Source organism: Epinephelus lanceolatus, chromosome 3 (assembly GCF_041903045.1).
Source record: "Epinephelus lanceolatus isolate andai-2023 chromosome 3, ASM4190304v1, whole genome shotgun sequence".
NCBI classification, from domain to species: domain Eukaryota; kingdom Metazoa; phylum Chordata; class Actinopteri; order Perciformes; family Serranidae; genus Epinephelus; species Epinephelus lanceolatus.
In genome coordinates, this window is record NC_135736.1 from 44,276,178 (window position 1) to 44,302,808 (window position 26,631).

Sequence of the window (26,631 nt, forward strand, 5' to 3'; positions counted from 1 at the left end):
CCCCGCAGTGAACATGTGAGGAGACTGGAAAACACATCAGCCCGCTTTCATGAATAATCTAATTTAATCTCACCGTGCCTGAAGTTGGTGATGCATTCAGATGAAAAGGCTAAACATAGCCTATGGATTAACCAAAATACCCCGGACCTATGATGTGAGGATAAAAACTGCCTCAGAGAAAAGAGGGTCAGTGCAGGTCAGCGCTGAGCAGCTCGGGCTATATACGTGAAGTGTAAAGTGAATTTAGGTCGTTATGGTGTGATGAGTGATGCATTTAAGGACAATAAATAAAACAGATGCTGTTGCTTAGAGTTTTAATCCTCAGATGAGAGCTGTCACACATGGCAAAGTGCATATTACTTGATATGAATTCAGTTCTTTAAGCTGCAAAATAAACACACCTTTGAAACATTTATAATTTTATTCATGTTCTTGTTCTGTTTTTTTAGTCACATTTTAATATTTCTGCAGTGAAGCAGCCACATGCATGGGGCCACAGAGCTGCAGGGGCACTGATGCAGGTTTGCTCTGCTTCCAAGGAAGTGTGGCATGTTGATTTTCTCTTTTCTCTACAATAATGATTTAATGACTGAACTGCTAAAAATGGATTTAACCATTTAAAAAACACATGACTGTCCCATTTTACCTGAACATCTCACCGGAGTGAGGTCAAGGTTTCTAAAGTTTCTAAATTACTTTACTTGGCAACATATTTTCTTTATAGAAATATAGAAGAGAACCATAATAAATTCTATAAGTAACACAGAAGATAGTCTTCAGAGTTCCAGTTGGTTTTATTGGTAATATACCAAAAAGTGTCCCTAATTACCTGACTTCATTCTATAAAATGAGGGTTTGGGAGTCATCTGCAAGAACATTTTTGGGCATCAAACACTTAATTTCTTACTTTCTGGTGAATTTGTATACACAAATTTGTGCATTTATGCCTCAATTTATGGTGTACATGCCTTTAATTTTGTCAAAGTAATAGAATATCTGCCATTTTCTAAAACCATACATCATTTTAAAGCAATGCATCAGTAGGGATGTCTAATTACTTTTGCTGCTGACCATTTAAAATAATAATAAAAAATGAACAGTGTAAATCTTTCAAAGTAGAGTTCATCTCCAAAAATACAGTTACAGTTGCAGCTGTTAGTTTTACACTTGCCCTGCTCACATTTGATCCAACTTTGTGATGAGATTATGTTAGGCAGGTACAATTACCAATCACAGACTTTCAAATCTTATATCAAAATGTAGCTGATCCCTTCGTCTATTAACTACAAGTAACACTTTCCAGTATCTCTATCCAACACAGTTTTATGATACATTTAGTACACAGACCATTTCTTTTACTTTCTATACCATAAGACTGAAATGTTACCCTCACCAGAAAAGTTAGTGACTTTCAGAGGTTTGAACAGACATGAGTGCAGTTTGATAAAGCAAACATTTGGATGATACATTTTTGTTTCTGTGACCTTCAAAGGACCAGAAAAAAGCTGCATGCCAAATACATCAGTTTTCTAACGTGAAACTTGTTTTAACTGGTTTTAAATCGCCGGGTCCATTTGTTTTGGAGAGGAAGAGACCTCTGCGGACAATTCAGCTCATGGTCAAAACCTCCTGAACGTGTGAATCAGAAATAAGATGAGCATGCATTAAGTTATCAAAGAATATAGCTGAGCACACATTAGCAGGTGCCAGCAAGCAGGCTGTCTGCAACAAGCTGAACAGCGTACAATAAACACTGATTTGCCACGTGAAACTGCTTCATGGTTTTTGCCAGTTTTAAATCACCTGAGGTCTCATTTATGAACATTGCGTACGCACAAAACAAGGCCTGAAAGAGGTGTACAACACTTCCCATGAAAAAGTTGTGATTTATAAAAATAGACTTGATGGGAGAAACTTTGGCCCATGCTTCCGAACGTTTTGGAGATGGGATATTGGCAGTGCAAATGGTGTGAAATAGTCAAACATTTTTTGGGGTACTCAATTTTTGACTTTTGTACGTATGTACATTTTTAGTATGGATCCTATGCATTGCCCGATAAAAGCTCCTGAATATCTGGATCTTAAGTTATCAGAAGAAAAAGGTGAGTATAAATGAGATTAGTAGCCTGTGTCTGACATGCCAAACAGGCTTGTAAAATCACTGATATGTAACATGAAATAACTTTATTCAGTGTTTTTTACCTGTTTTAATCAACTGGTCCATTTGTTTCGGAGAAGGAAAGATCACTGCGAATAATTCGGCTCCCGGTAAAAACCTCCTGAACAATAAACACTGAAGGAATCTAGGAAGGATTCTAACTAGGAGAAGTTTCAGCTGGTTGCAGTCTGCAATCCTCACCACTAGATGCCACTATATCCCTCTAACTCTTACACACTGGACCTTTAAAACAATTTCAGTGGAACCCTATTGCCAAGGCACTGCCTAAACCTTTGCTTCCTCAATAGCTTCCACCTCAGTTTGGTGTGGAAATACATAGAAAAAATGCACATGTTGTGACAGTGAGTAGCAGACTAACTAAACGAGGAAAAACGGAGACATATTGTTGGGATTACACTCATTTCTCTTAAGACGTCTCAAGCTGTTCATCATCTGTTTTGTAAATAGATGAAAGTTTTCTGAATGTATTTGTACTTATTTACATTAAAGAAAGGAAACAACTGGAAGGTGTAATTTATAAGTTATTATGGTGTGGTTTTACTGGTCCAACCCACTTAAGATCAAATGAGTTTGACACCCCTGATTAGTGGAGTAAGGTAGTTATAATGGGCCCCATTGCAGGATATAATGACGGGCCCAAGTGCGCCGTAGTTACTAGTCATGAAGCACACACACACGGAGTTTCAAGCGTACGTATATTTTACCAACAGTGTGTCTTACTGCCGCTTACAGATGTGCCCAGCTTATCAGTCTTGAGATTTTGCCCTTAACTAGTCACTGTCAATTGTCACATCTTGATATATGATTAAACAGAGACAACATCAACATACATTTTACCCAGCAATCATCAGTACATATCTGTACATGACAAAAACTACAAAAGAAAATAGGAAATTATTAGTTTAACTAAATATTTTGTTCATAGTTTTATGTAGAATAAGCATATAATTTTGCTATAGTTTGATATTATTTTGTAAAAACAGAAGACAGTGATGGAGATGGGTTTGTCTTTTTGAGGGCAGATGTGGAAAATCACACCATTTTTGATTTAATGTGATTTACGAGCGTATTTCCAGGTGGCAGTTGGGCCCCTCTACCCGGGCCCCAGTGAGACTGTCTGTATTTACACCCCTGTCCTAGAAGCTTCTGATCTGATCTCCCTAAAGTTTATCCTGAATAGTAACCTAGAAAGAAAGAAAGAAAAATCCAAATAACTGTGTGGGTGTAACTGAGTGTTTTCTATGTGGCATTGCTCCATTTACATTAGGAGAATACTTGAACCACTGCCTCCATGTCTGTGATGAATGCCTGACCCACAATGAAAAGCAATGTACATCCCAGTATTTCACACTTACTGTCACATCATCTACCACCACGCTGTTTTATTTAATAGTTTGCACCCATTTTCCCATAAAATAGGACATGGATGAATGTGGGTGGAAAAAAAAACCCTATCAGCCTCTACTGTACGCACACAAGCCTGAACATCTGGATGGGGGCGCTGTGACAATAAATGCCCAGAGAGCGTGGCGCTATACATCTGACACAGGAGAATTATAGAGTTAATAGTATTTGGCATGACAGAGAGAGGGAGCGGGGAGCGCAGTGCCGTGCCTGAATGCAGTCTCATCCTGTTTAGTATTCACTGTGCGCAGCGCCTGGAGGCCCCGGAGGGCTCACCTGCCCGGAGTCTAGACGCACTATCACACACAGAAGACAGCGGGATCGAACCGGCGGCGCCCGGCTGTACGGTCCGTGCGGTGTCGGTCAGGAGGGAGTCGTTTCCGCCACCCAAGGGAGAGGACAGCCCGGTGAGTAGTGAGAGAGCGGGGTTGAGTGGGTGGACTGGTGGGTGGGGCTCAGACAGTCGGGTCGGCTGGGGACGCTGCCTGTCTACCTGCCTGCAGCGGCGCGTGGGCTCAGACCTGTAATCCGCTACTCCCTCAAATGTAATCTGATTACTTCTGGTTTTAAGACATGGTGTGTTATATTGCTCGTTACATTATATCAAATGGCATTCCTGGGCTGGACTCCAAATAAAATAAACTAAGGATTTAAATGAAATATAAAAATTAAAAAAAATAAAATAATAATGATAATAATAATAATAATAATAATAATAATAATAATAATAATAGAGTCATAATAGTCTAATAATAATAATTTAAATAATTTAGATAATAAATAAAAATAATAACAACAGCAATAGACTGATAATAATAATTAAAAAAAAAATTATAAATAATATTAATAGGCTGATAATATATCAATAATATAATTTTAAAAAAGAATAATAAATAATTAAAATAATTTTAATAGTAATAGGCTGATAATAGCCTTCTAATATACTTTTAAAAAACAATAATCAAAAATATAATTATAAAAAATTTCTTTTATTTCTTTTATTTTGTGTCTGCATAAAAACAACATTCCCACGTGCACCCAGGTCAACTTTTCTGCCATAACTCATCCAAATTATTGTTCATGTGCCAAGTTATTTTTAGTAATGCTGAGGAAAACATATTGAATCTGGACGTGAGCCCATAGTTTCCCTTCAGCCATGCTATTTCAGGGCTTTGCATAAAAAAACCTATAGATTTAATGGGGTCTATTGTGACAAGCAGCCAGGTAAACTCACCTTATACTTAAATTGGTACACTTGCAAAGCTTTGCCTGGCTGACATTATGCTGCCTATGTGCATAGTTTAAATTGGGAAAAATAATAGTTTAATGGGAGAAGTTTAATGTCTGGGAACAGGCCTGAGATAATTCATATTCCATTCTGTATCAATGGAAGCAGTCCAGCTCGCCCACCTGATTAACATGGGCTACTCATTATTGGCATCTGAAATTACAGTGCATAAGGTGCAGTGTTAATTCATTGCAGCACTGGCAAAAGTAATGAGACGATGCCGACTGCCTCCCCATCTGTCTGTCTGTCTGTCTACCTGTCTGTCTAGCCGATCGGTAGCTCTGCGATCTGTCTGCAACCCCTGGGAGACTTAAAAAAAAATCCCCGCTCTGCTCCTCTGCGTCCCCCTCCTCGATAGCTCTGCGCTCTTCCCCGCGCCTGCATGTGCGAGTGCGTGCGTGCGTGTAGTATGTGTGTGTGTATGCGTGAATTGTGTGCGGCTGCTGGTTCACAGCTTACAGTCACAATGAATGGCTGCCTGTAGCGAGGCGGAGGGAGACACTAGACCGCTTATTCTGCGCTGGCCCTCCATTGAAACACTTTCCAGCGGAATACAGCCGAGGGGGTGAGTTGAGCACGGCGGGTCACCGAGGACAACGGTTCGGGCTCGGCCGGCGAGACGGGTCGGTCAGATGTCCGAGCCCTGAACTGTGTGTGTGTGTGTGCGGGGGGTGCTTTCTTGAATTCGGATGGGTGAATTTGGATACAGGGGTGGTGTATGGTCTGCGGTTGTGTGTTGAAGTGGGGGTAAAGCTATTGTTATTTTATTGTTTTTTTTAAGGGGATGGGGTGGTAAAGTTGTGCTACTGTGGGGGATGGGCTCATGGGGACAGACCAAACTTTAACCACTTCACCGGCTCCACTCATTCGTCGCCGCGGGCTGTCCTCCCCTCTCCCTCGGTGAGTGACTTGATGAGTCCTCCGCTCTTCTTTCTCCCGCATTCCCGAACTTTCCCCAAAAACTAACTTGGGGTGCATTTTTTTTCTTCCTCCATAAACGTGCTGAAATTTTAAAAAGCGCATGCAGTCGTTGCACTCGCCCAATATCACGGTGTCCTGTCGGTAAACGGGTTAAGATTTTACAGCCAACCCCCTACTTTCCTTTCCCCTCCTCTCCTCTCCCCTCTCGCCATGCCGGATCCATCCGTCTGTCTCGCCCACAGTTGCAGCGCATTTGTGTCCCGGGATGACCTGTTGATGTCGGCTAAAGATGGAGTACCAGTATCGCCCTCCGCTGTAGACCCCACTCTCCTCTCCGGTTGGAAAAATAACACACAAATGTCCACGTCGGAGTTCGGCCAAGTGAACGCAGCCTGTGTGGCTCCGTGGGTCCCATTTTTGGTGGAGATTAAATAAATAATTTAATCGCTGTGATATATCATAAGCGACATTTTGGAGGGGAACAACGCGTGTCTGTCCCGTATCGGTAGCTGCCATTCGGCCGGAGGAGGAGGAGGGAACTCGGTCTAAACGGACATCACACCGCGCTGGCACGGAAAGAGGGGAGACAGGGAGAGCGCTAAACTGCTGAATATTTTATCCCCTCGACTATTTTTGTGGCACATTTCGTGCCCCCAGTTCCTCGGACGATAAACGTGTGCGTGTCGGGAGGGAGTTGAAACCGGGGCTGGCACACAAGATACAGAAGAAGAGCTCTCTTTTTGTCCCTTTTCCGCTGCCGCCCCCTCCCTCCCTCCCTCTGAACGCACGCACACACCGGCCCGGGCCAGCCGAGGACTCCCAAATCCTACCGGGCATCGAGGCTGGCACACGGCGGGGCACCGAGAGCTCTCTGCCCGCTCTGACTGCCCTGCTGCCCCGCTGGTGGCGGGCTCTCTCCCTCCCGAGGCGTCTACCGGCGAGACATCGGCTCTGCTAGTCTTTCATGTGAGATTAATTGATGTATAATTGATGTGTATAAATAAAATCTCGTTTTTGAAGTTTCAGCTCTAGTCGTGCTCAGGGGAGGCTACACTATAGCCACATTTTGGTGCCCACGAGTGTCGGCAAATATAACATTTTCAGCCTTAAATGTCTCCAAACTAAACCCCAAACAAGGCTGGGATTTACTCCACGTTATTTAACGGCGTGTTTGGGAATTATATGCAAAGGTGAAGTGTTTTACTAATGCCAGTGTTAGCCTTAGCTTTAGCTTGCTACTTGCTAACAGGCCACCTTTAACCTCCCAAAACCAGGAAACTGAATGTTATTAAGTCGTGATTGATGTTGATATCACATGTGTGTGTGTTGGTGTTGACGCAAATAGTTGCTTTGATTGATTAGAAGCCAGCAAACTGACTGCTGTGATCAAGTTACTTTCTTTTTGGCTGTTAGCAGGAGCATGTGGTTAGTGTGCATAAAGTAAACCAGAGTTTGTGGCACTGGAGGTGAACTTATAAAGTTGTAAAGGACACACACACACAGGCAGACACACACATAGTTGAGTGGAGCATATAATAGGGCACATGGGGACAGCAGGGCAAGGGTCAAGTGGTGTGAATTAACTCCCCTTTATGTTTCCTGGAAGTTGTTGTGACCTCTCTGACCTGCGAGGAGGAAAAGGTGGCTGGTAGGATGTCCTTGGATGACATCAGTGCTCCCCAGTGTGTCGGGATCAAATCAGGCAGGCAGTTCGCTCGGGTGACAGAAAAAGTTTGTTTGCAGGCTGCAAAAATACACAAGAGCAATTTTAAGTTTTTTGTCACAGATGCTGGTGTCGTCCTGAACGTGTGATATAATTTTCAGCGCTGCTACGTTTTGTTTTCACCTCTGATTATGGAGGGATGGTTTTCTTCACACAAATGCTTTGTCTTAGCAACTGCCTGCTTATTATTCATGTGATTGCACATATTTACACCTGGAAACAACCACAGGCATCTGCTATTGGTCGCTGAGACGCTCCACTGGGACACTTTGTCGGTTCAATTGCTCGCTCAAGGCCATGAGCAGTGCAGATGTTAGGGAGCAGACAGTAAATCATGCAATTTTTTTTGTACTTTAAATTTTCCAAGCCACTGCAGAGGTCAAAACCAGCAGCGTTTGATCTCAACCTTGCAGCTCTGTCATCACACTTAGATACAGTGACCTGCTTTGATAAGACAGAAATCCACGTCACCATCAAGATCATGATATTAAAAGTAGGAGTAATGTATGTAAACAAATCCTGGATACAACCCAAAATGCATGGAGAGAAAACACTCGGGCCACTTCAGCTGCACAATAATTACATTAATATAATGCATATTGATTTCTTTACATCACAAACTGTCAAGGCACAATAATGTGTCAAGGTACGGTGTCCAGGAAGTTATGTCAAAACATTATTGATTCTCACAAAATAAGTAGTGGAAAACTAAACTGTAATTTATACACTCAGGCGCTAATAGTGTTTTGATATGATGGGAGTGTTGTTCAGATCAAATTGTACAAAGTGCTCCCTATCCAATATGCAGTCTGCAGTCTTAATTGATTTTTGACCAGAATCAGCCTGCCCAATTAATTAGGCATTATAATAATGTAATACACAATCAGTACTCATACTGATATTAGCATCTGGGCAATTTTTAAGTATCTTATTCTGACTAAATTGCTATTGAAAGCACCCAGAGATGCTGATAAACGTTGTGGTTATTATAACCATAACTGTGCAGGCACTAGTCTGGAATTTTAAACTTACATTTATAAATAATAATAAAATTAAAATACTTACAATGAAATGTGTAGCACTGGGGTTGTAAAGAGTCATGCTTTACTCCTTCTCAAAGCCCACTGCCCTACTTACCGTGCCTATATCTATCAAAAATAATGAGTTGCTATTAACTTAAAAATTAATTATGATGAAATGCTGATGGCCTTTTTATTCTCAGCGCTACCCTTGTGTAGGCGTCAGGCTGGAGCTCAGGACTGCTTAAGCCCACTTTTTTTTTCAACCTGTATTTATCAAGTGGGGAAGGTTTGCTGAGCACGCACGCTACAGCACCCTGCTTCACATTCACACCTGGAAGCTTCCCACTACAACCACTATCTTTTATTGTTGGCCAAGGAGCAACTTCACCAAAGGAGCTAGAATTTAAAGGCAAATCCACCCTCAGATGCTCTTATACTAAGTTGGTGGTGTTAGTGGATTCTGTCAAAGAGTTGTAATTTACTTGCTTTGTTAATCTTGCTTTTCGGAGAACTGCCTCGTTTAAGTTTCCCCAGGTGGACCTTTAACTACCACTAAAACTCTGTTATTTTATGTTGTATATTGAATGTGAGGTTGTAAAGTGAGGTTGCAACTTTTATGTCATGGCGGATGACATAAAAGTTGTTGCCACCTACTACAGATCAGCAAAGGTTAAAAGGATTGCTGCACTGCACGGCATTAGTCCGTTTTACACAGAAATTACAGCTGCAACAAAGACCCTGCATTACACTGCCTTTGCTTAAACCAAACAACGTATGTGATTTAAAATTGCATTAGTCCGTTTTACACAGAAATTACAGCTGCAACAAAGACCCTGCATTACGCTGCCTTTGCTTAAACCAAACAACGTATGTGATTTAAAATTGCATGCCAGTGTTCCTGAAGTAAAAGAGGCGTTGACAAGCAAACATAAAACACATCAGCGTCAGACTCCAGTGTGACATAACATACAGGTCAGGCAGTGCTTTCTTTACAATAACAGTGGCGTAACATGGTAATGACAATAATTTACCGTCCCTGTTTTATGGCAGTTGATGTCATCCTCTGCTCTGAGGCTAAGGAGCCCCTAGGACCTCATTTTGCCAAATTTGTTGACATTTTCGGTTGCTGTTCTTCTTTTAGTTAACTGCTAACTGGTACCAGCTGCTTTCTAAATCTTCCAGTGGTGGGTCTTAAGCATAACACGCCATCAAAATGTCACGCCTGACACATCCATTGTTCCATCCTGCCGACCGTCCCTTTAACACACTGTACGTTAACATGCACAGTTAAGTTGAGCTACGGTTATAGCTCAACTAGGCCATTTAATTGGATTACTGTCCTTGTCCCAGTATACAAGCACAGGAAGGAAACCGATTTATTGACTGAAGTAAGTCTGACACCACAACGATAGGTGGTGATATGCCCACTTTCAGCTTGTTAGTACTGGACCTTTTCTGGTTGACCTTACGTCACAGACCAAACAAGTTAGCTACGGGTAGTTAGTGGCAAACTGGTACCATGGTGGACAACTTTACAACTCTGTACATTTCATCCGACCAAAAATGCACGGCTCTGGAGTCTGGATGTAGATTTCACCATGTTGCTAGTGGCTCCTTCTTCTTCTGTTACGCATGCAATGCTTCTGACTTCCGGTTCAGAGCCTTGTGGGGACACTGAAGCATGCACCAAGCACCTTGGCCAGTTTGGGTCCAATTTACTGTACACATGCAGGAGTAATTTGACTCCCAATTATCTGGGTGTTTTTCGCCTTTGAGAAATTCTATTTAGTACGATTTCAGTTGGACTAAGATGTTAACATGTATTTTAAAAGTCTGGTTTTAGTTGGATTAATACAATAAATCTAATTCTGCTTTCTCTAATGTCAAGGCGAGACAACTCTGCACCCCCCACCCCCCACCCCCACCCCCATTCTGCGATTATACCTTTTGTACAGAACGGTGAGGCGTAATAATGGCGCGACATTCTTACCTTCTTAAACCATAGTGCACGAGTTCTGTAAGAGTTTATTAATGGACGTTGCTGGTGTTAGACATGGTCCACCATAAATCAATATTTTTTTCTTCAGGAATTCAGTGTAGCATGGTTTGACTAATTGTCATACTAATTGTCATTGTAGTTGAAGTATTCCTTTAAACACAAGAAAAAAAACAAACAAAATGGTCATATAGAGGATCTGCTAGTTTTCTTTTTTGTCCTTTTACCCTCAGCTTCCAGTCCTGAATCCAGGGTCTGTGCATTGATGAGAAGTTGCCCTCTGGGCCACTTCCGCCCCAACTCTTTGGTGATTAAATGTCTTTTACTGTGAATTTCTACTTGAACAGCAGTGCTCAGTAACATCTGGATGATAGCTGTTCAAGGAGCGGGAAGCCATTGTGGCGCAGGGACCTGAACTAATACTTTCTCATACATGCTACATGTAAGAGAAACACTCAGAAGAAGGTATTAGTTCAGCCCTAGGACAAAAGCGTCTTGACCACCTAATTGGCTTCAGTAGACTTTGTTGAATATTGGCTTTATATTATGTAAGGCCAGCTGGGCTGTGAGCGCATGGTGTTAACATTTTCCAGCTGTGGAGGTAACTATCCCATTCAAACGGAAACAGAGAGAGGGCTGTAAACCCTGATCAGGGATATCTCTGCCTGTCTTCCTTCACTGAACACCTGAACACTTAGATATAGTGCCGGGCACTACAGCAATATTTCTTACTCAGCATTTGTCATTGCACTCCTTCTTTGTCTGACTCGTAATACACAACCTTGTTGACTATATAAGCACTACATATCAATTACTGAATCAGATTTCTACCATAATGGTTTGTAATATGCTTGAAGTCGGAGCTGAAAACTACAGTGCTGTTGTATTTGGATTTGTTATCATGATGCGGTCCAGTGCGATGGATGGATGGTTTTACACATTTTGTCAGGTGACCTATTTTTTTCTAAATGCTCCAGTGACACAAACTTAAAATGAAGGGGAACACGTAGGCTACTCAAGAGTAAACACATTGTATTTGTCTAAACAATTGTATTTGAGGGGTTATTCTATCGGTAGTTTATGTACATGGATGTAGATTTTTTTATGACTGTGGTGCGTAGTGCTGACGTGATCTATTAAGGTCAATTAATCAGTTAATCATTGCTCTGTCTTGGAATGACAACACTATGTTTTGTTGTAGCTAGTAATGACAAAGATGACCAACTGATAATTATTCATGTATTCATTTGTTATCTGTAACTGCTTGTCCTATTCAGGGTCACAGCGGGGCCTATTCCTGCTGTGATTAGGCGAGAGGTGGGGTACACCCTGGACAGTTCACCATACTATTGACAAAAATACATTAATTGCTTTGTATTTAAAAAACTGAATCCCTTTGTGTTTTTCACAATCGTTGAGGCAAAGTAAGCATTTGGCAGTGGACTCCCTGGACTCAGGGAAGTTGCACTGGGCATTGACTATGCAATCAGTCATAGAATAATGGATTTATTAATTGATAATTAAAGTCTGTAGTTGCAGTCCAAGTGGTGCAGCAGTAAAGCAACTTCCTGTGTTTATACAGAAGCTGATGATTGTTTTTTTTTCTGTAGACTAGAGCTTGAAGGATGAATAAATTATCTTTCTTTAACATGAACTCTTAAATGTGTGGGCAGCAGTGAAGCTATTTTACTGAGACATGGTTTGACAAATGTTCATTTATATACATTTTTCAAATGACCCCTTAGTGAACCATTAAAAATCTCCCATGAACCATCAGTCTATTGTGGCCCAGGCACTGAATAACAATAAACTACACTATTAAAGACAGTTTCCATTCTTGAAGAGACCAATGAGACTTGAAGAGACTTTTTTTCTCATACTTGTTCATCAGTTGAGATTGTTTGGGTGTGAGTTGCCAAGTGTTGGAGATCCAACTGTAGAGATGTCTGCCTTCTTCAGTATAATGGAACTAGATGGCACTCGGCTTGTGGTGCTCAAAGCGCTAAAAAATATAAACGTAAAACTCAACAGCAATGTCTCTTTCCAGAAATCATAACCCAGTTACTTAAGATAAAACTTAAAATTAAAAACTGACCAAAACAAGCCTTGTACTTGTACATGTAGTGGACGTTGGTCTCAGGCAGAGCTTCCTCGATACTCTCAAACTCCTCCTGTCTGATTCCCTTTGAGGCCATAAAGCTGGTGATCTCTGCCAGCATGTGGAGGTGTGCTATAGAGCTCGTCATGTTGTTGACCGTCCCCAGCTACTCTCTGATGGTGAAGACGTCCAGCAGTGCCTGGGTTGGATGCTCCCCACTGCTGTCTCTAGCATTGACCACAGGCCTACGACAATGACGAGATGCACAGACCTTGCTGTGAGACAGACACACCAAACCCACATCAGACAACTACACAGTCAAAAGTCAACTGTCGCGTTGCCTCACGTCGCCTGTGTCTCGGCCAAAAAATAACATGAACACACTGCAAAGACTACAGCAGACAGCCAACCAGCACATATGTTCTGCGCCTGCGTGAGAGGAAGGAACTCTTTTCCAGTAGATGGCGGTAGTCTGTATTCGTCATTCAAAATAGGGAAACCAGAAGACCGTCATGACGCTAGTTAGCCAGTTAGCACATTAACAAGACAACCCGATGCTGAAAGAACAAAAGGTTATGTAACATGAAATAGCAGTGAATAACACAATCACAAACTGTTCTCCAAAAGAGCTCAATGGCTAAAAAAACAATCTTACCTTTTATAACAAGTTTGTTTCGATCTCACTCCTTCTTGACATAAGCTGGTTGTTTACTTTCCTCACTTCCCTTTCTCTTCACATGTACTGAGTTGAACTTCCAATTGGAGTGATTTCATTTACCAACAGGCCCTGCCGTCTCCAACGCTGATTCAACATAATCATCATCATCAAAAACTAGGTTGACAGGCACTCGCCGACAGTCAACCATTGGCTTGGTGTCAGGGCCTCAAGGAACTTTCACTCTACCGAACCGAACCTCACAACCGCATCACCACGCAGACGGAAGCGTGAATCTCTTCATTGATGAGAAGCCTGTGATCATGATAGTGCATGTTGTAAACATTAATGCCATCTTCCTCGGCTGAGCTGTAACATTTGATAGCTTTGTCGTGCTAGGTGAGCTATCAGTAGATGCACGCTACCTTTGTGCCGTGATATGTTTGGCAGGTTTAGCTCAGTAGAAAGAAAATAGTTCCCACATTAAACTGCTCACAACAGGGTCTGTGAATTATCTTGAGTAACTGACTCATGAAAGAGACATTGTTGTTGAGGTTGTCAAATGCATTTTTTTGGCACTTTGAGCACCACAAGCCACAGGGCCATTTAGTTCCATTATATTGGAGAGAAGGCAGACATCTCCACAGCTGATACCGCCAACACTCAGCAACTCACATAAAGAATATACTGATTAACAGCACTACAGGTTAGAGGAAAAATATGTATTTTTGATTTTTGGTTGAACTGCCACTTTAAAGAGATATTTAATTAAGGTTTTCTTATCACCATGAAGTTTGCCTTTTTACCATCCAGACAAGCTGATCGCAAGAAGTTTGTCTGACGCTGCAGTTCAACGAGACTTGAGACAGTCCTTGAATTAGTGTTAAGTGCTTGATCAAATTTCTAAAAATGCTGAAATATCTGTTGACCTGCCCTCTCTGTGACCTTCTGGCTGCTGCATCCGTGTATGTTCTCGCCAGCATTTCTGCAGAGACCTGGAGGCGATGTAGCAGCCTGCTGTTTAGGTTACTAGGTCTTGTCTGCGAGTCTTCCTCCCAGTGGAGGAACAGGGCTAATCACCATCATACCGTGTGCTATTAGTGGTTTGCTTTGGGTTGTAGCCAGGCTAGAAGCTCAACATCACAGAACTCAGAACCAGCTACTGTCCAAATACTGCGTGTCCACTAAGTGTGTACACCATCAATCACATGGGGGTCGTGATTATGTATTAAATGTATGTTTTCGGCAGATGAGCGACTCACCCTTTGTTCTCATGTGTTTACTTCTGCCTCATCTAACCTAGAATTACAGTAGGTCTGTGCATGCATTTTGCATTTATAAACGAAAATAAGGGGTCCAGTCAAAAGTGACGCCTTCAGTCTTGAGACAAAAAATGATTTCAGAGATAGACTCCTTGTTTATTTTTTTGTCACGAGTTAGACAGTTCCTCCACTTTTGATCACAGGCTTCTTTGTTGGATGGTGAAAAAGATGAGTGAAATAGACGAGTTATATAAGAGCCTGTGTTTTGACTGAGAAGGAGCGACGAGAAAATAACAAAGTAGGCCAAAAACCACCAAACTGTTTATTAACTGTGAATTAGATGTAATGAAACAAGGTTAAAAAAAACAGAAAGATGGCTTATATAACCGTCACTGGTGGCCCAAAATTCTCTTTCATTTGGAAGTTAGAGTTTCGAATTTAAGTTGTTTACCAAATACTTAATTCATTAATCATCATACATTTCACTTCTTTAGTTCAAGTCTCTTTCCTCCTCATTTCTGTCTTTCTTGCCCTTTGCACATCTGCCTGTCCTTCTTTTTTTTTACTGTTATTCTTGTGTCATTAGTCTTTTATTTCTTCTTTTCCTGACCTGCTACCTCATTTTGTCCTCTCTTCCTCAATCTGATGTCTTTACATTTATCAATTCATCATGCTCATCCTCACCTTCCCTTCAATCATCTGTATCCCTATCATTCCTTACAGGGCTTGAACTACCACGTGCGTCATATTTGAGCTGTAATTGTCAGCTCTACATGCAGCGGTGGACATTACAAGGTACGGAGAATATGTTGTGCACGGCTGCAGACTCACGCATTGATCGGGAGACTCACGCAATTAACACTTATCACATATGCCACGTGTCCATTTTCTACTGCAATGAAGAAAAAAAGTATAATGTCGAGGTGCGAAAAGAGGACACAATAACAACACAATCTAATGTTCAGAGAACAGAGCAATATTACTGGATGCCAGTGAACAATAACACACACCTTTACAAAATGTATCTGCTAAAGCGCTTACTGGCTCAAGAAAAAAATTCTTACTGCATGTAGCAAGTTTGTTTTGACCTAACACACTCTTGACTTTAGCTCTTCATTTAAATTTCTCACTTCCTTTTCTCTTCTCGTACTCTGGGCTGAACTGCCAATCAATGTTATGAGCCGACGGGCTCTGCTGTGCCGAAACAGAAAGATGTGTTGATTCAGCGGAAGAAAGGGCCAACTACCGCCAACGAGGGCCAATGGTGCAGTATGCAACACACCAACCAGGGCAGCAGATGCTCACCAACTGCCCAACTTTGACTGACGGCCAACCATCAGGTTGATGTGTCAGGGCCTTTACACTAGCCCCTTTCACACTGCCTCGTCAACATGGGAATATCATGCAGTTATACTGTCCTGTATAAAAGGTACAATCGCGGAATGGGTGGACAGAATTGTCTTACCTTTAAGCCAGCATTGGAGGTAGTAACGGTGCTGAAACGACGTCTAAAAAGGGCTGGGAGATTTAAAAAGCAGCTGATAGCAGTTGGCGGCTAACTCGAAGAAGAAGAACCGCAGCCAAAAATGTCTGCAAAGTGGCAAAACAATGCTCCTTATCCTCCGAGCAGAGGACGAGATCAGCCGCCATGTAACAAGGATACTAAATGGTTGTGATTACCATGTAATGCCATTGGTATTGTTTATCAAGCACTGCTGCGACGCATAGGTTTTATGTCACACTAGAGGCTGAAGCTGTTGTGTTACACGTCATGCTTCTTTTGCTTCCACAATGCCAGCATGTTGACTAAAATTACACACTGGAGCATCATGATGCTGCTGTTGTTTGATTCTGTGTAAAAACACAAAGGTGGCATAAAGACAGCACTTTATAGCGGCCCTATGGCGCGATTTCTGTGTAAAAAGGGCTACTGACAGTGCACAGACAGAGAAGACAGAGCAGTGCAGCACAACAGCAGCACTGTATACAATCTGGTTAGGCCACCCGCTGCTTGGACTTTGATACACTTGTTGATTAGGTGATGTCACTAGATAAGCCCGAATTTGATAAAACTGTTTCCATATAATTTTTGCTGAAAGCACAATGGATTTCTGATCAAAATATTCCTATAGAATTGGTACATTTTGAAGCAGTTTAACTACTGAACAGGGAACATTTGCTCAGATGACACAAAATGTCTTAATTTTTAAACTCTCATAAATTAAATGAATAAATGTTTCTTTTTCAGAGGTTTGCAGAAAATGTCAGTGTAATCCTTTCAGGATCCTTGACAAATGAAAAGGTATGTTACTGTACAGTTTTTTTTTAGAAAAAGTAAAATGAAAGTTCAGTTTAGTTTCAGTTTTATTTGAATAGCTCAACATCACAGGGGGCTTTAAAACGTGTCACCCTCTGTCCTTGGACCATCACAGTGGATAAGGACAAACTTTTCACCCCAAAAAAAACTTTAACAATGAAAAAATGGAACAATACAATTGCAATAGAAATCTCACAAAATTAGGTAATTAGGAAGAGCAACTGAGGAGGGATCGCTCTCCCAGGATGGACAGACTGACAATTTTCTCATATTGGAACTCTCATAAAAAAGAAAATAAAGCAGCAGACAACAATGGATTTCTTTTGAAAAAGAAGGACTTATACACCAAATGGTGCAGTAAAAAAATGGTGTTAAAAAGCAATTGCTACATGTAATTTAAACTATAAACTACATGCACCAGTGCATGCACACAGAAAATAAGTATTTCAAGCCCTGATCTACGTATCCCTCCCTCCCTCCCTCCAGATATCTCCCTCTTCTCTCGATTTGTCTGTCATACATCCTATCCGTTCCTCTCTCTGTAACCTTTCAGTGCTGAAAGGTCAGTACTCTAACTTCTACTTTTCTGTTTCCCACAGACCCTGTGGTGCTGGGCAGAGCGTTATGGCTCAGACGCTGCAGATGGCGATCCCTAACTTTGGCAACAACATCCTGGAGTGTCTGAACGAACAGCGGCTGCAGGGCCTCTACTGTGATGTCTCCGTGGTCGTCAAGGGACATGCCTTCAAGGTCCCAAAGTTTTTTTTAACTGTTAATTTAACTGTTGTAAGTTGCCATTTGTTAACAATGTTAACAAATGGCAACTTATGCCAGTGTTGCACGGAAACTTCACCTAGGAACTGCACAGTGTGACCACTTAAGGGGGATTTATATTTGTGCGGCAGACCGTACGCCCTATTCTACTCATGTGGCCCACACAATTGTGAGCATTTCTGCTTGTGCGGTGGTGTGTCTTTATCGCTCTGCAGTAACACCTCCAAACACTAGTCAGCGACAGAGGTTTCTGTGAAGTGCGGTTAAGTTTAGTTGATTCAAAACACACATTAAACACACATTAAACATGGCTTAATAGAAACAATTTCAAACACAAGTACACAAATCAGCTTCACTATAACCCGCAGCATTCACAGACAAACACTTGTCTTTATCTGGACACATTTCCCCCACAAATACAACATGCTACTGTTTTTAGCACAAGCCTATGGCATTTTACATTGTATAAATTAGCATAGCGGCTAGCAAACCTCTATCTACTCTCTGTCTAAGCTAGGGACAACAGCAACATTTAACAAAGGTAATGTTACAAAATTCAGCTGTATTACAGCTCACAAGATTCACCAACAAAACAACTGTCTTATACTAAACACATTTTCCAAACAAATACAACATGCTAATGTTATTAGCACAAGTCTGTGGCATTTTACATTGTATAAATTAGCCTAGTGACAAGCGGAGATTTCCTCTGCGCATATGAAGCCAGGATAAATCACACACAAGACTTAAAATGCTATTTTTATGGAGGCTTTATTGTCTTCACAATGTATGGTTTCTTATCTGAAATTAAAATAAATAAAAGCTTAATTTCCACTGAGGGAAATGGTAGTTATATTTCTGGAGAGGCACATGTCTGCGCCGATTTGACGCAGAAGTTTAAGTTCCACCTAACTCAACTCACTCATTACCTGCAGTAGAGTAATTGGTGGCTAAAGAACGATTATTAGTATTTTTTCCGGGGCATTGGCTTATTGGTCATCTTGCCTGCTAAGTAACAAGCTCATGGGTGTCAATTATTTAGCATAATCTACTATAGCGTTATCATGAAATATAAACTTGTAGTTTAAGAAGAGGAAGCAGCTTTAAAGCTAAATAATATTTAAATCTTTACTCATATTGGCTTTATTTTTAAACAAGACAAAAGGAGTGGCCAAATTAGAGTTAGAATCAAAACTATAAATAAATAGTTTCAATTTTCATATTCTTTGCAGACTTTTTTCTTGCCAAAGCGTGCACTTTTTGTGTTAAAAACAACATGCTTGGGAAGGTATTTTGTATTCATGTTTCTAGTTGTTCATGGGGCCTGAAGGACTGGTTGCGAGGGCTGCAGTAAGGCGTAATTAGCTCCACAGTGAAGATATTGACAAGATTTTTGGTCAGAATCAATTGGCGAGACAGGGAAATATGACCCAGGTCAAAATCTGCCAGAGTCCTGCTTTAAATAATTTCTAATAGATTTTCTGATCTCCCTCTGGCCACTTCTCTCACTGGGGGGAATAAATCTTTGGCTTTGCCTCCATTCAATTCTATTTCAATTTGTAAGGCTACAATTAGAAATTTGGCTGTATGTCAGAATGCACTGTAATGGGAAATGAGTCCTTTTCAGTTAGATATGATCAGTATCTTTTTCCACAAGCTAGGGTCACTGTAAACATGATGGAGATGAAGCCAGTCTTCTACATGTTGTTAGTGGTTTCTTTCTACCTCCTTATACTTGACTGCATACACAAGTGAGTTTGAACCAGATCAGCTGTGTGTCATGATATGGATCATGATATTCACCTCGCATGGATTTCAATCAGACTCGACATATTTTTACACTTGCCTCTCCCTGCTGTTTACCCCTCAGGCCCACCGTGCGGTGCTGGCAGCCAGCAGCTCCTACTTCCGGGATCTGTTCAATGCCGGAGGGAAGAGCTCGGTGGTGGAGCTGCCCCCGGCCGTGCAGCCGCAGAGCTTCCAGCAGATCCTGGCCTTCTGCTACACAGGACGCCTCAGCATGAACGTTGGAGACCAGTTCCTCCTCATGTACACCGCTGGCTTCCTCCAGATCCAACAGATCATGGAGAAAGGCACAGAGTTTTTCCTCAAGGTAACCTGCTGATGAAGCATTCATAAACAACAATATAAGGCTTAGAACTATTGGTTAAAGGGTTATACGTGCACAGGATTTTTTCTATACATACAAGAACCCTTTAAATAACTTGTAATCATGCTACATATGAACCAGTCATGAATAAAATAGGTGTTTTATGTGCTGCCACCGCGGTACCTGTTGTGTGCGTGACATTATGCATGGCATTCTGTTGTCATAGGGGTGTCTGTGTTTGCGGACATGTTCTCGTGACTCCAGAATAATTGAAACATCACACTGACACTACAGGTACTCTCTATAGTAGCAGATGATCTGATTAGATTTGGAGTGCCTTGCTGCATAAATCTACATATTAATGAGGAACACTGATTTCCCTGAAAGTAACCCTTAACACCTCCAGACACAGAGTTAATGTGGTACGAGCTCACTGGTCTTGAAATACTGGTTATCAGACATAGTGGTGTTTTGTAGAGTTTGGCTTCTCCAGCAGCCACTTTGGCAAGCCAGCGAGGAATATTGAGAACTTGTGTTTGATGCTAAAAGTCTGTCCAGCTTGTTGTGTGGTGAAAGTAGTTTTGTACCAAAGCACTGTATACTTGTCGTTTATATTACTGGGCAAAAATCTGATTTATGATTGGGTAGTGTGTCTTTTTCAGAATATTCACTACTAATGTTGATATGATAACAGAGCTTTGTGTTACCAAATAACAAAGCCTGATTTTTTTTTTTGATACCTTATTTCAGGAACATAAACCAGGTCTGCAACTAACAATTATTCCATCATTGATTAATCAATCTTACGGCTGGGCAATGTATCAATATTGAAGCCATATCATGATATCAGACCAGATATCGACTTAGATTTTGGATGGTGATATCGTACGTGATGGCTTTACCTTGTTTTCAAACAGCTCTGTGTCACCGCAGTGTGTGCAGATGAATGGTAGCTGCTCTCTGTGCTCTCCCCTGCTCATCTGTTGGTGGGGGTACCTGGGGTTTGCGTTACCTGGTGGACTTTTGGCAGGAGATGAACAGAGAGCTCCAGGCACTGGCAGCCTGGTGGGAAGCTAATGTTAATGCTAACATTAACCTTGTATTGGGTCCGCTCTGTGGAATGGATGCTTTTTGTTTAGATGCTGAAGTATTGATGTCAAGCTATTGTGGTAACCTAGTTTGGTTTTACAGTGGTCACACTGTACAGAGTTTTCATTTAGTTTCATTTTGAAATGATCCCAAACTTTGGACACTTTGTCCTTTTCTCTGGCCTTACTCTTCTCTTTGCCGCTTGCTTTTCTCCCTCTTTCTTCATTTTGCAAAATGCGCTATCAAATCACATCTTCTGTTTTGTGCATGAATGCATTTTGAGATGTCTACTTCAGCTTAAGCACATTGTGCCACAGTAATAATCATCCGTGCAAAAAACAGTGCTCTGTATATTGTTTTATAGATTAAATGAAGCTTCAATGCAGATAATTTGCACCAATGATTTTCAGTAATCAAGTTACTCGAGTTTCTTGAGGAATCATTTCAGCCCTACATGGCATCATATTATATATATATTGTCATAAGTAATCATTATGGTCGCGACGATAAGTTGATCAACATGAGTTTAATCAAAAAATATTTTGATAATCAAATAATGATATTTTTTTAAGCAAAAAAGCCAAACATTAGTCCAGTGTGTAGGATTTAGGAGGATATATTGGCACAAATGTAATATAATAAGTATGTTTTCTTCGGTGTATAATAACCTGAAAATAAGAATCGTTGTGTTTGTGTTACCTTAGAATGAGCCATTTATATCTACATAGGTATCATTGACAAACAAAACATTGGCTCTAGATAGGGCCATTCACGTTTTTGCATCATCCACCTTAGTTAGCAGCCCATCCGTGACGAGAGGGTCAGAAAAACATAGATTTTATAAACGTGAAACCGCTTTATTCAGTGTTTTTAACAGTTTAAATTACAAGGTTCATTTGTTTTGGAGAGGAGGAGACCTTAACGGATAATTCGGCTCCTGGTAAAAACCTCCTTAACAATGAACACTGGGGGAATATTAACGAGAAAAAGTTTCAGCTAGTTGCAATTTCCAATTCTCACCACTAGATGCCACTAAAGCCCCTAAATGTTATACACTGTTCCTTTAAATGTGAGAGCTTGATGCTCTTCTTTGTCACACATGATAATAACCTGCATAGCTTTGGCTGTTTGGACTGTTGGTCGGATGAAACATAACATTTGGAGACGTCACATTGAGCTCTGGGAAATTACACAGCGCATGTTTCACTGTTTTCTGACATTTAATTGATTAAATGATTAATTGATACAATAATAGGCAGATCAATCAATAATGAAAATAATTGTGAGTCACAGCCCTAGTTATGATACTAATGAAATTTATGTGGCCACACCTCCAGGTCTCATCTCCAAGCTGTGACTCCCAGGGTCTCCATACTGAGGAGACCCCGCCCTCCGAGCCTCAGAGCCCCGTCACTCAAACAATGGGAGGTGGGGGAGTTGGCGTCGTTGCCCCAGCCGCGGGGAGGCCCGCCTCTTGCCTGACGCCCCTCCCACTGGTGTCCAAGGTGAAGACAGAACAGACGGCCTCCACACCTCAGCCCACCCCACAGCCACAGCAGGTAGGCTGTTTCTGATCATCTCAAAACAAGCAAAGTGTTGCACTGATGAGGTAATTAACAACATCTAAGGCTTTTTTTTTAAAAAAAATGTGTGAATTATGTAAAATAGCCTTTAAAAATAATAAAATATAATTCTGTATTCACATCATTTGAAAAGGGGGCATCATGAGTAGGTGTCTCTTTGAGTTTGGGATTTGAAAAGGCTTTGATAGATTTTCAAGGAAAGCTCGCTCCAAGTAGCTCCAGCTACAAAAAAAATTAATCTGCCTGTTGTTACGGCGGCTGAAAAGCTTATTTGAAAAACACCATATATCTATACTTTTGGACAAATTATAGCCTGAAGGTTATTTCTGAAATATGGCAAAGACGATTTCACAAAGTTTTTCAAGCAAAGAAATAAATCATTTCAGATGTCAAAGGTCGTCATTTAAATTGTGTGCAGTTACTTTGTAAGAGCTTTAACTGAAGGTCTCAAAGAGCCTTACTATGAAGACACGAACATGGTGTGTGTGTTTTTTCATATTGCCATCCATATTAATGAGCTGTGGGTGTTAAAGGAGCACAAGCTGTAGTAAACACTTTGTCTCACTTCATTTATCGTCACATAAAACCTCCTCATACAAACACTAGAATGGATTTTGTGAGCTTTTTATTGCAGAGAAAGTGACGAGAAATTATACATATTTGGATTTTTGCTCACCTGCTGAAAGCTGGTAAACTAAAGACACCTACCTTCTAAAACCCAGGCTATATAAACAGAGCATATTTTCATTTTCCTGGTGGTGTCATGTGTACTTATTAAACATACCCTGGAAGTTTCAAATTTAGTTTCAGGTTGAAACCTGCTCACTCACTTGTACAGTGCATAGAGGACTGTAAATCTTTATAAAAAAAAGAAAAAAGTCGAAGTGTTGAGTCAGGCTACTTAAAATACAGCTTAAAGAGAAAGTGGAGAAACCAGTTTCTTGTCATTTGATTCAGAGAAAAGCATCTGGCAAAAATAGTTGCCATGTGATGTTGGGTGCTAAATCTGCATATCAGTGTGTCTGCTACAGTCCTCACTTTCAGCACAGGCAGAGTCTACACTGTGAGAACAGTGTGATCATCACCATAAAGTTTTGCTCTAGACATGCGAGTACCACAGACAAAATTCATACGTACGGCTTAATCTGTTAATGGCTTTGGAAAGACGCAGTCGGCATGTTCTTCATCGTTTTGTGACGCTGATTTGTGTTAATGTAGGCACCAGCCTTTTCTTGTAGTCAGCATTAGAGGCACGCTGAGGTTTGCTCACAGTTACAGACTTGCATAAGAGAATCTTATAAATTTTATTTGACATTTCAGCAACCAGTGAAGTGGGAGAGGTTTATAGATTTATTTGCCAAAGACTAATGTAACTACCATGTGGCGCTTAGCAAGTGCAGCTGAGTATCGAATCTCAATCCATTTTCCTTCTTACTGAAATGTATCTGTAGCAGCCAGTGTAAACTGTTTGGCATTAAAAGTTTGCATTAAATGTCAGCCTTGTTTTTAAATTGGCTGCTTTCTCATTTTAAGTCCCCCTCCACTTAAAAATGTTTTTTTCTTATGTTTATGACCCCTAAAATGAATGACCTTGGCTGTACTGACCTGTATCTGTGCAAAGTTTGTCACTAGAGAGGTGTTTTCCACATTCTTCTACTGAAGAGGGCGATGTCTGTGCACTTCCCAAAAATCTAAGATTCAAAGGAACGCGACACAAGCTAGATTAGGCACCAACATCTGGCTTTTATATTTAATATGAAAGCTACAATCGGCATTCACACCTGGGTCAAATGACTCTGAAGTAGCCAGAGGTATTTATCAGCTTCAGTGCTAATTGGCAGCGATGGAAATACAGCACCAGGTTGGATACGCTAACTTTAGCCCCGGTGAGATGCAATGACAGGCCGCTGCAAAATACCATCCGTTTCCGTTCAAGCAGAGCTTGGACATTGATCCAAATGTAGTTGGCATCGAGTTTAAAATAGGGACCGAAAAAGTAACCACCAGAATATCTTCGCTGGACTCTGGCAATGGGAACAGAGTCTATTGGCTATATTTAGCAGGTGTTCCCACGTTTAAAAATCCTGCATACATGCACTAATTTAGCACTAAAGTTTTATAATATGGACGCCAATCACGTATTGATGGGGTTATGACTTTGACACCACACTGCAGAGAAACCTAAAACCTCCAGCACAAAGCAGAGACGTTAGTACAGAGAGCAAAGTTAGCATTAGCAAAGTGAAAGTTTTGACAGCAAACATGGTGTACTGTGCAGTTTTTGGATGTAATCTGGACCCTGGAGCTTCCTCCCACTATCTACCAAAAAATAAAACCTAACAAACTTATTGTAGCAGATATTATTGTGTGTTTGACAAACACTAATGCTGCGTCAGCCACCTCCAGTTAGCCCACATGCTAACAAGTTAACAAACAACATAAACAAATAAAAAATACTAACTCTACTTAATCTAAGCTAATCGCTGATTTTGGTGCACAAAGCTTTTACTTTGAAGGGCAGTTTCCTGCTGCAGAGTGAGTGACTAATTGACAGCTATGTGACAAACACAGCAGTTTGACGACATGGCCAAACGCAAGTATGACCTTGAATGTATTAAACTTCATGGACCTTAAACTAATGGCTAAAGAGCAATCTGGACCCTGTGGTTGGACCAGTTGGGAACCACTGATCTAATGCTAACACTAGTCGTCTTGGTGTGTACTGCTCTTTCACTGGTCAGCCTGGCGCAAGAAGCACTGGAGAAAGCTAACAGCCAAACGTGCAGCAAGCAGCAGTGGTGGGCCGGGCAAAGGACAGATCCACAATTTCTCAGTGAGAAAGAATAGATCTGCCTCCAGACCCTTTTCAGAGTTACTCTTTATGTGGGAAAAACAAAATAGTTGGTTTATGTTCATTGATTGTTTTTTTTTTTTTGTTAAGCAATAAAGATGAATAAGCAGCGTCTCTCTCTCCTCAGCAGGAGGTCTCTCCCTACTCGGTGGTCTGCACCCCCGTGGCCAAGCGGCTGTGGGAAGGGGGCAACCGTGACAGCGGAGGTGGGTCCGGAGGGGGTGGGGGTGGTGGGATGAGGAAGGCCGCACGCTACTCTTCCTCCTCCTCTTCGTCCTCTTCCTCCAACAACGCCACCCAGGATGCCTCTGGGCGCGGACCTGCAGCCAATGCTGCCATGGTGGGCGGTGGCAGCGGTGCCAGCGTTCCCACTTCAATGGGAGGAGCTGGACTCAACAGTAACCACAACAACAACAACAACAACAACGGCGGCACCCCCGAAGGCACCAGCCCGGGCACACTGAGCATGTACACCAGCGACTCCCCAATCAGTTACCACGACGACGAGGAAGAGGACGACGTGGCGGACGAGAGCGCCGAAGAGCAGTACAGACAGATCTGCAACATGTACACCATGTACAGCATGCTGAACGCTGGAGCGGCAGGTAAGCTCCCACAGCAGGTGAACACATCTGACTCAGAGTGTGAGTTCACTTCACGGTTACTGTGTTTCATGTAAATGTAAAGTTTTTGTCTTGTGATGTGTAACTCTCACTGTGGAGTGTTTATAAGCACCAGTCCTGTAAGGATTGTTTATCCAAACTTCTCAGGATGTTGAGGAGAATGAAAGGTTCAAAACACAGAAACCAGTGGAAGTGGTGTGGATGCTGCCTAAAGCTTATGAATTGTTGATAGTTTATTTAATCAAAAGGACGATCAGATGGTTGTTTGGTGTTAAATATTCAGAGCGCTGATGGTTATACAAACCAAAGATTATTTAAAATGAGCGAGAAATGAGCTTTAAAGCAGCCAAACAGCATCAACAACAGGAGGTCAAGGGTCAAAGGGCCTTTTTAAGTCAAAGGTCCTGGATGGATTTAAAATATATGGGGAAACAAGTTGCTCAGGACATTAGTCCACATGTCTCCAGTGACCTAGAACTGAATCACCAGAGAGTTTGTGTTATATTCTCTAATTTCAACCGACTAAAGTAAGATTAAAAACACTTTACAAAGTGCACTTAATGGTTTTAATGCATGAATGGAGGCAAAGAAGCGCCCGATGCAAAGTGGAGTGTGATCTCCTCTGTGCTACAATCCTTTCAACATACACTTGTGAATTATCTCACTTATATAATGGTTAAAATTAGAGCACCGAGGGTTTTTTCATGTCTGCGCCAGCCACAGCCGGAGGCATTAT

At 41.4% G+C, this 26,631-nt stretch overlaps 1 protein-coding gene across 5 annotated transcripts in view; it reads left to right on the forward strand.

Annotated features, from left to right (window-relative positions):
• Positions 1-3,745: 3,745 nt before the first annotated feature.
• Positions 3,746-26,631, forward strand: part of nacc1b (nucleus accumbens associated 1, BEN and BTB (POZ) domain containing b) — a 41,986-nt gene continuing 19,100 nt past the window's right edge. The window contains exons 1-5 of one of the 5 annotated variants that reach the window (XM_033623567.2): positions 3,746-3,990; positions 17,465-17,615; positions 19,510-19,752; positions 22,176-22,397; positions 25,400-25,877. In XM_033623567.2, the coding sequence (XP_033479458.1) occupies positions 17,490-17,615; positions 19,510-19,752; positions 22,176-22,397; positions 25,400-25,877 (1,069 nt within the window). In that variant the 5' untranslated portion in view covers positions 3,746-3,990; positions 17,465-17,489. Of the gene's footprint in view, positions 3,991-5,201; positions 5,437-5,991; positions 6,759-16,768; positions 16,851-17,464; positions 17,616-19,509; positions 19,753-22,175; positions 22,398-25,399; positions 25,878-26,631 lie in introns of those variants that run through there. The other 4 variants (XM_033623563.2, XM_033623562.2, XM_033623566.2 and 1 more) reach the window with 4 other exon arrangements.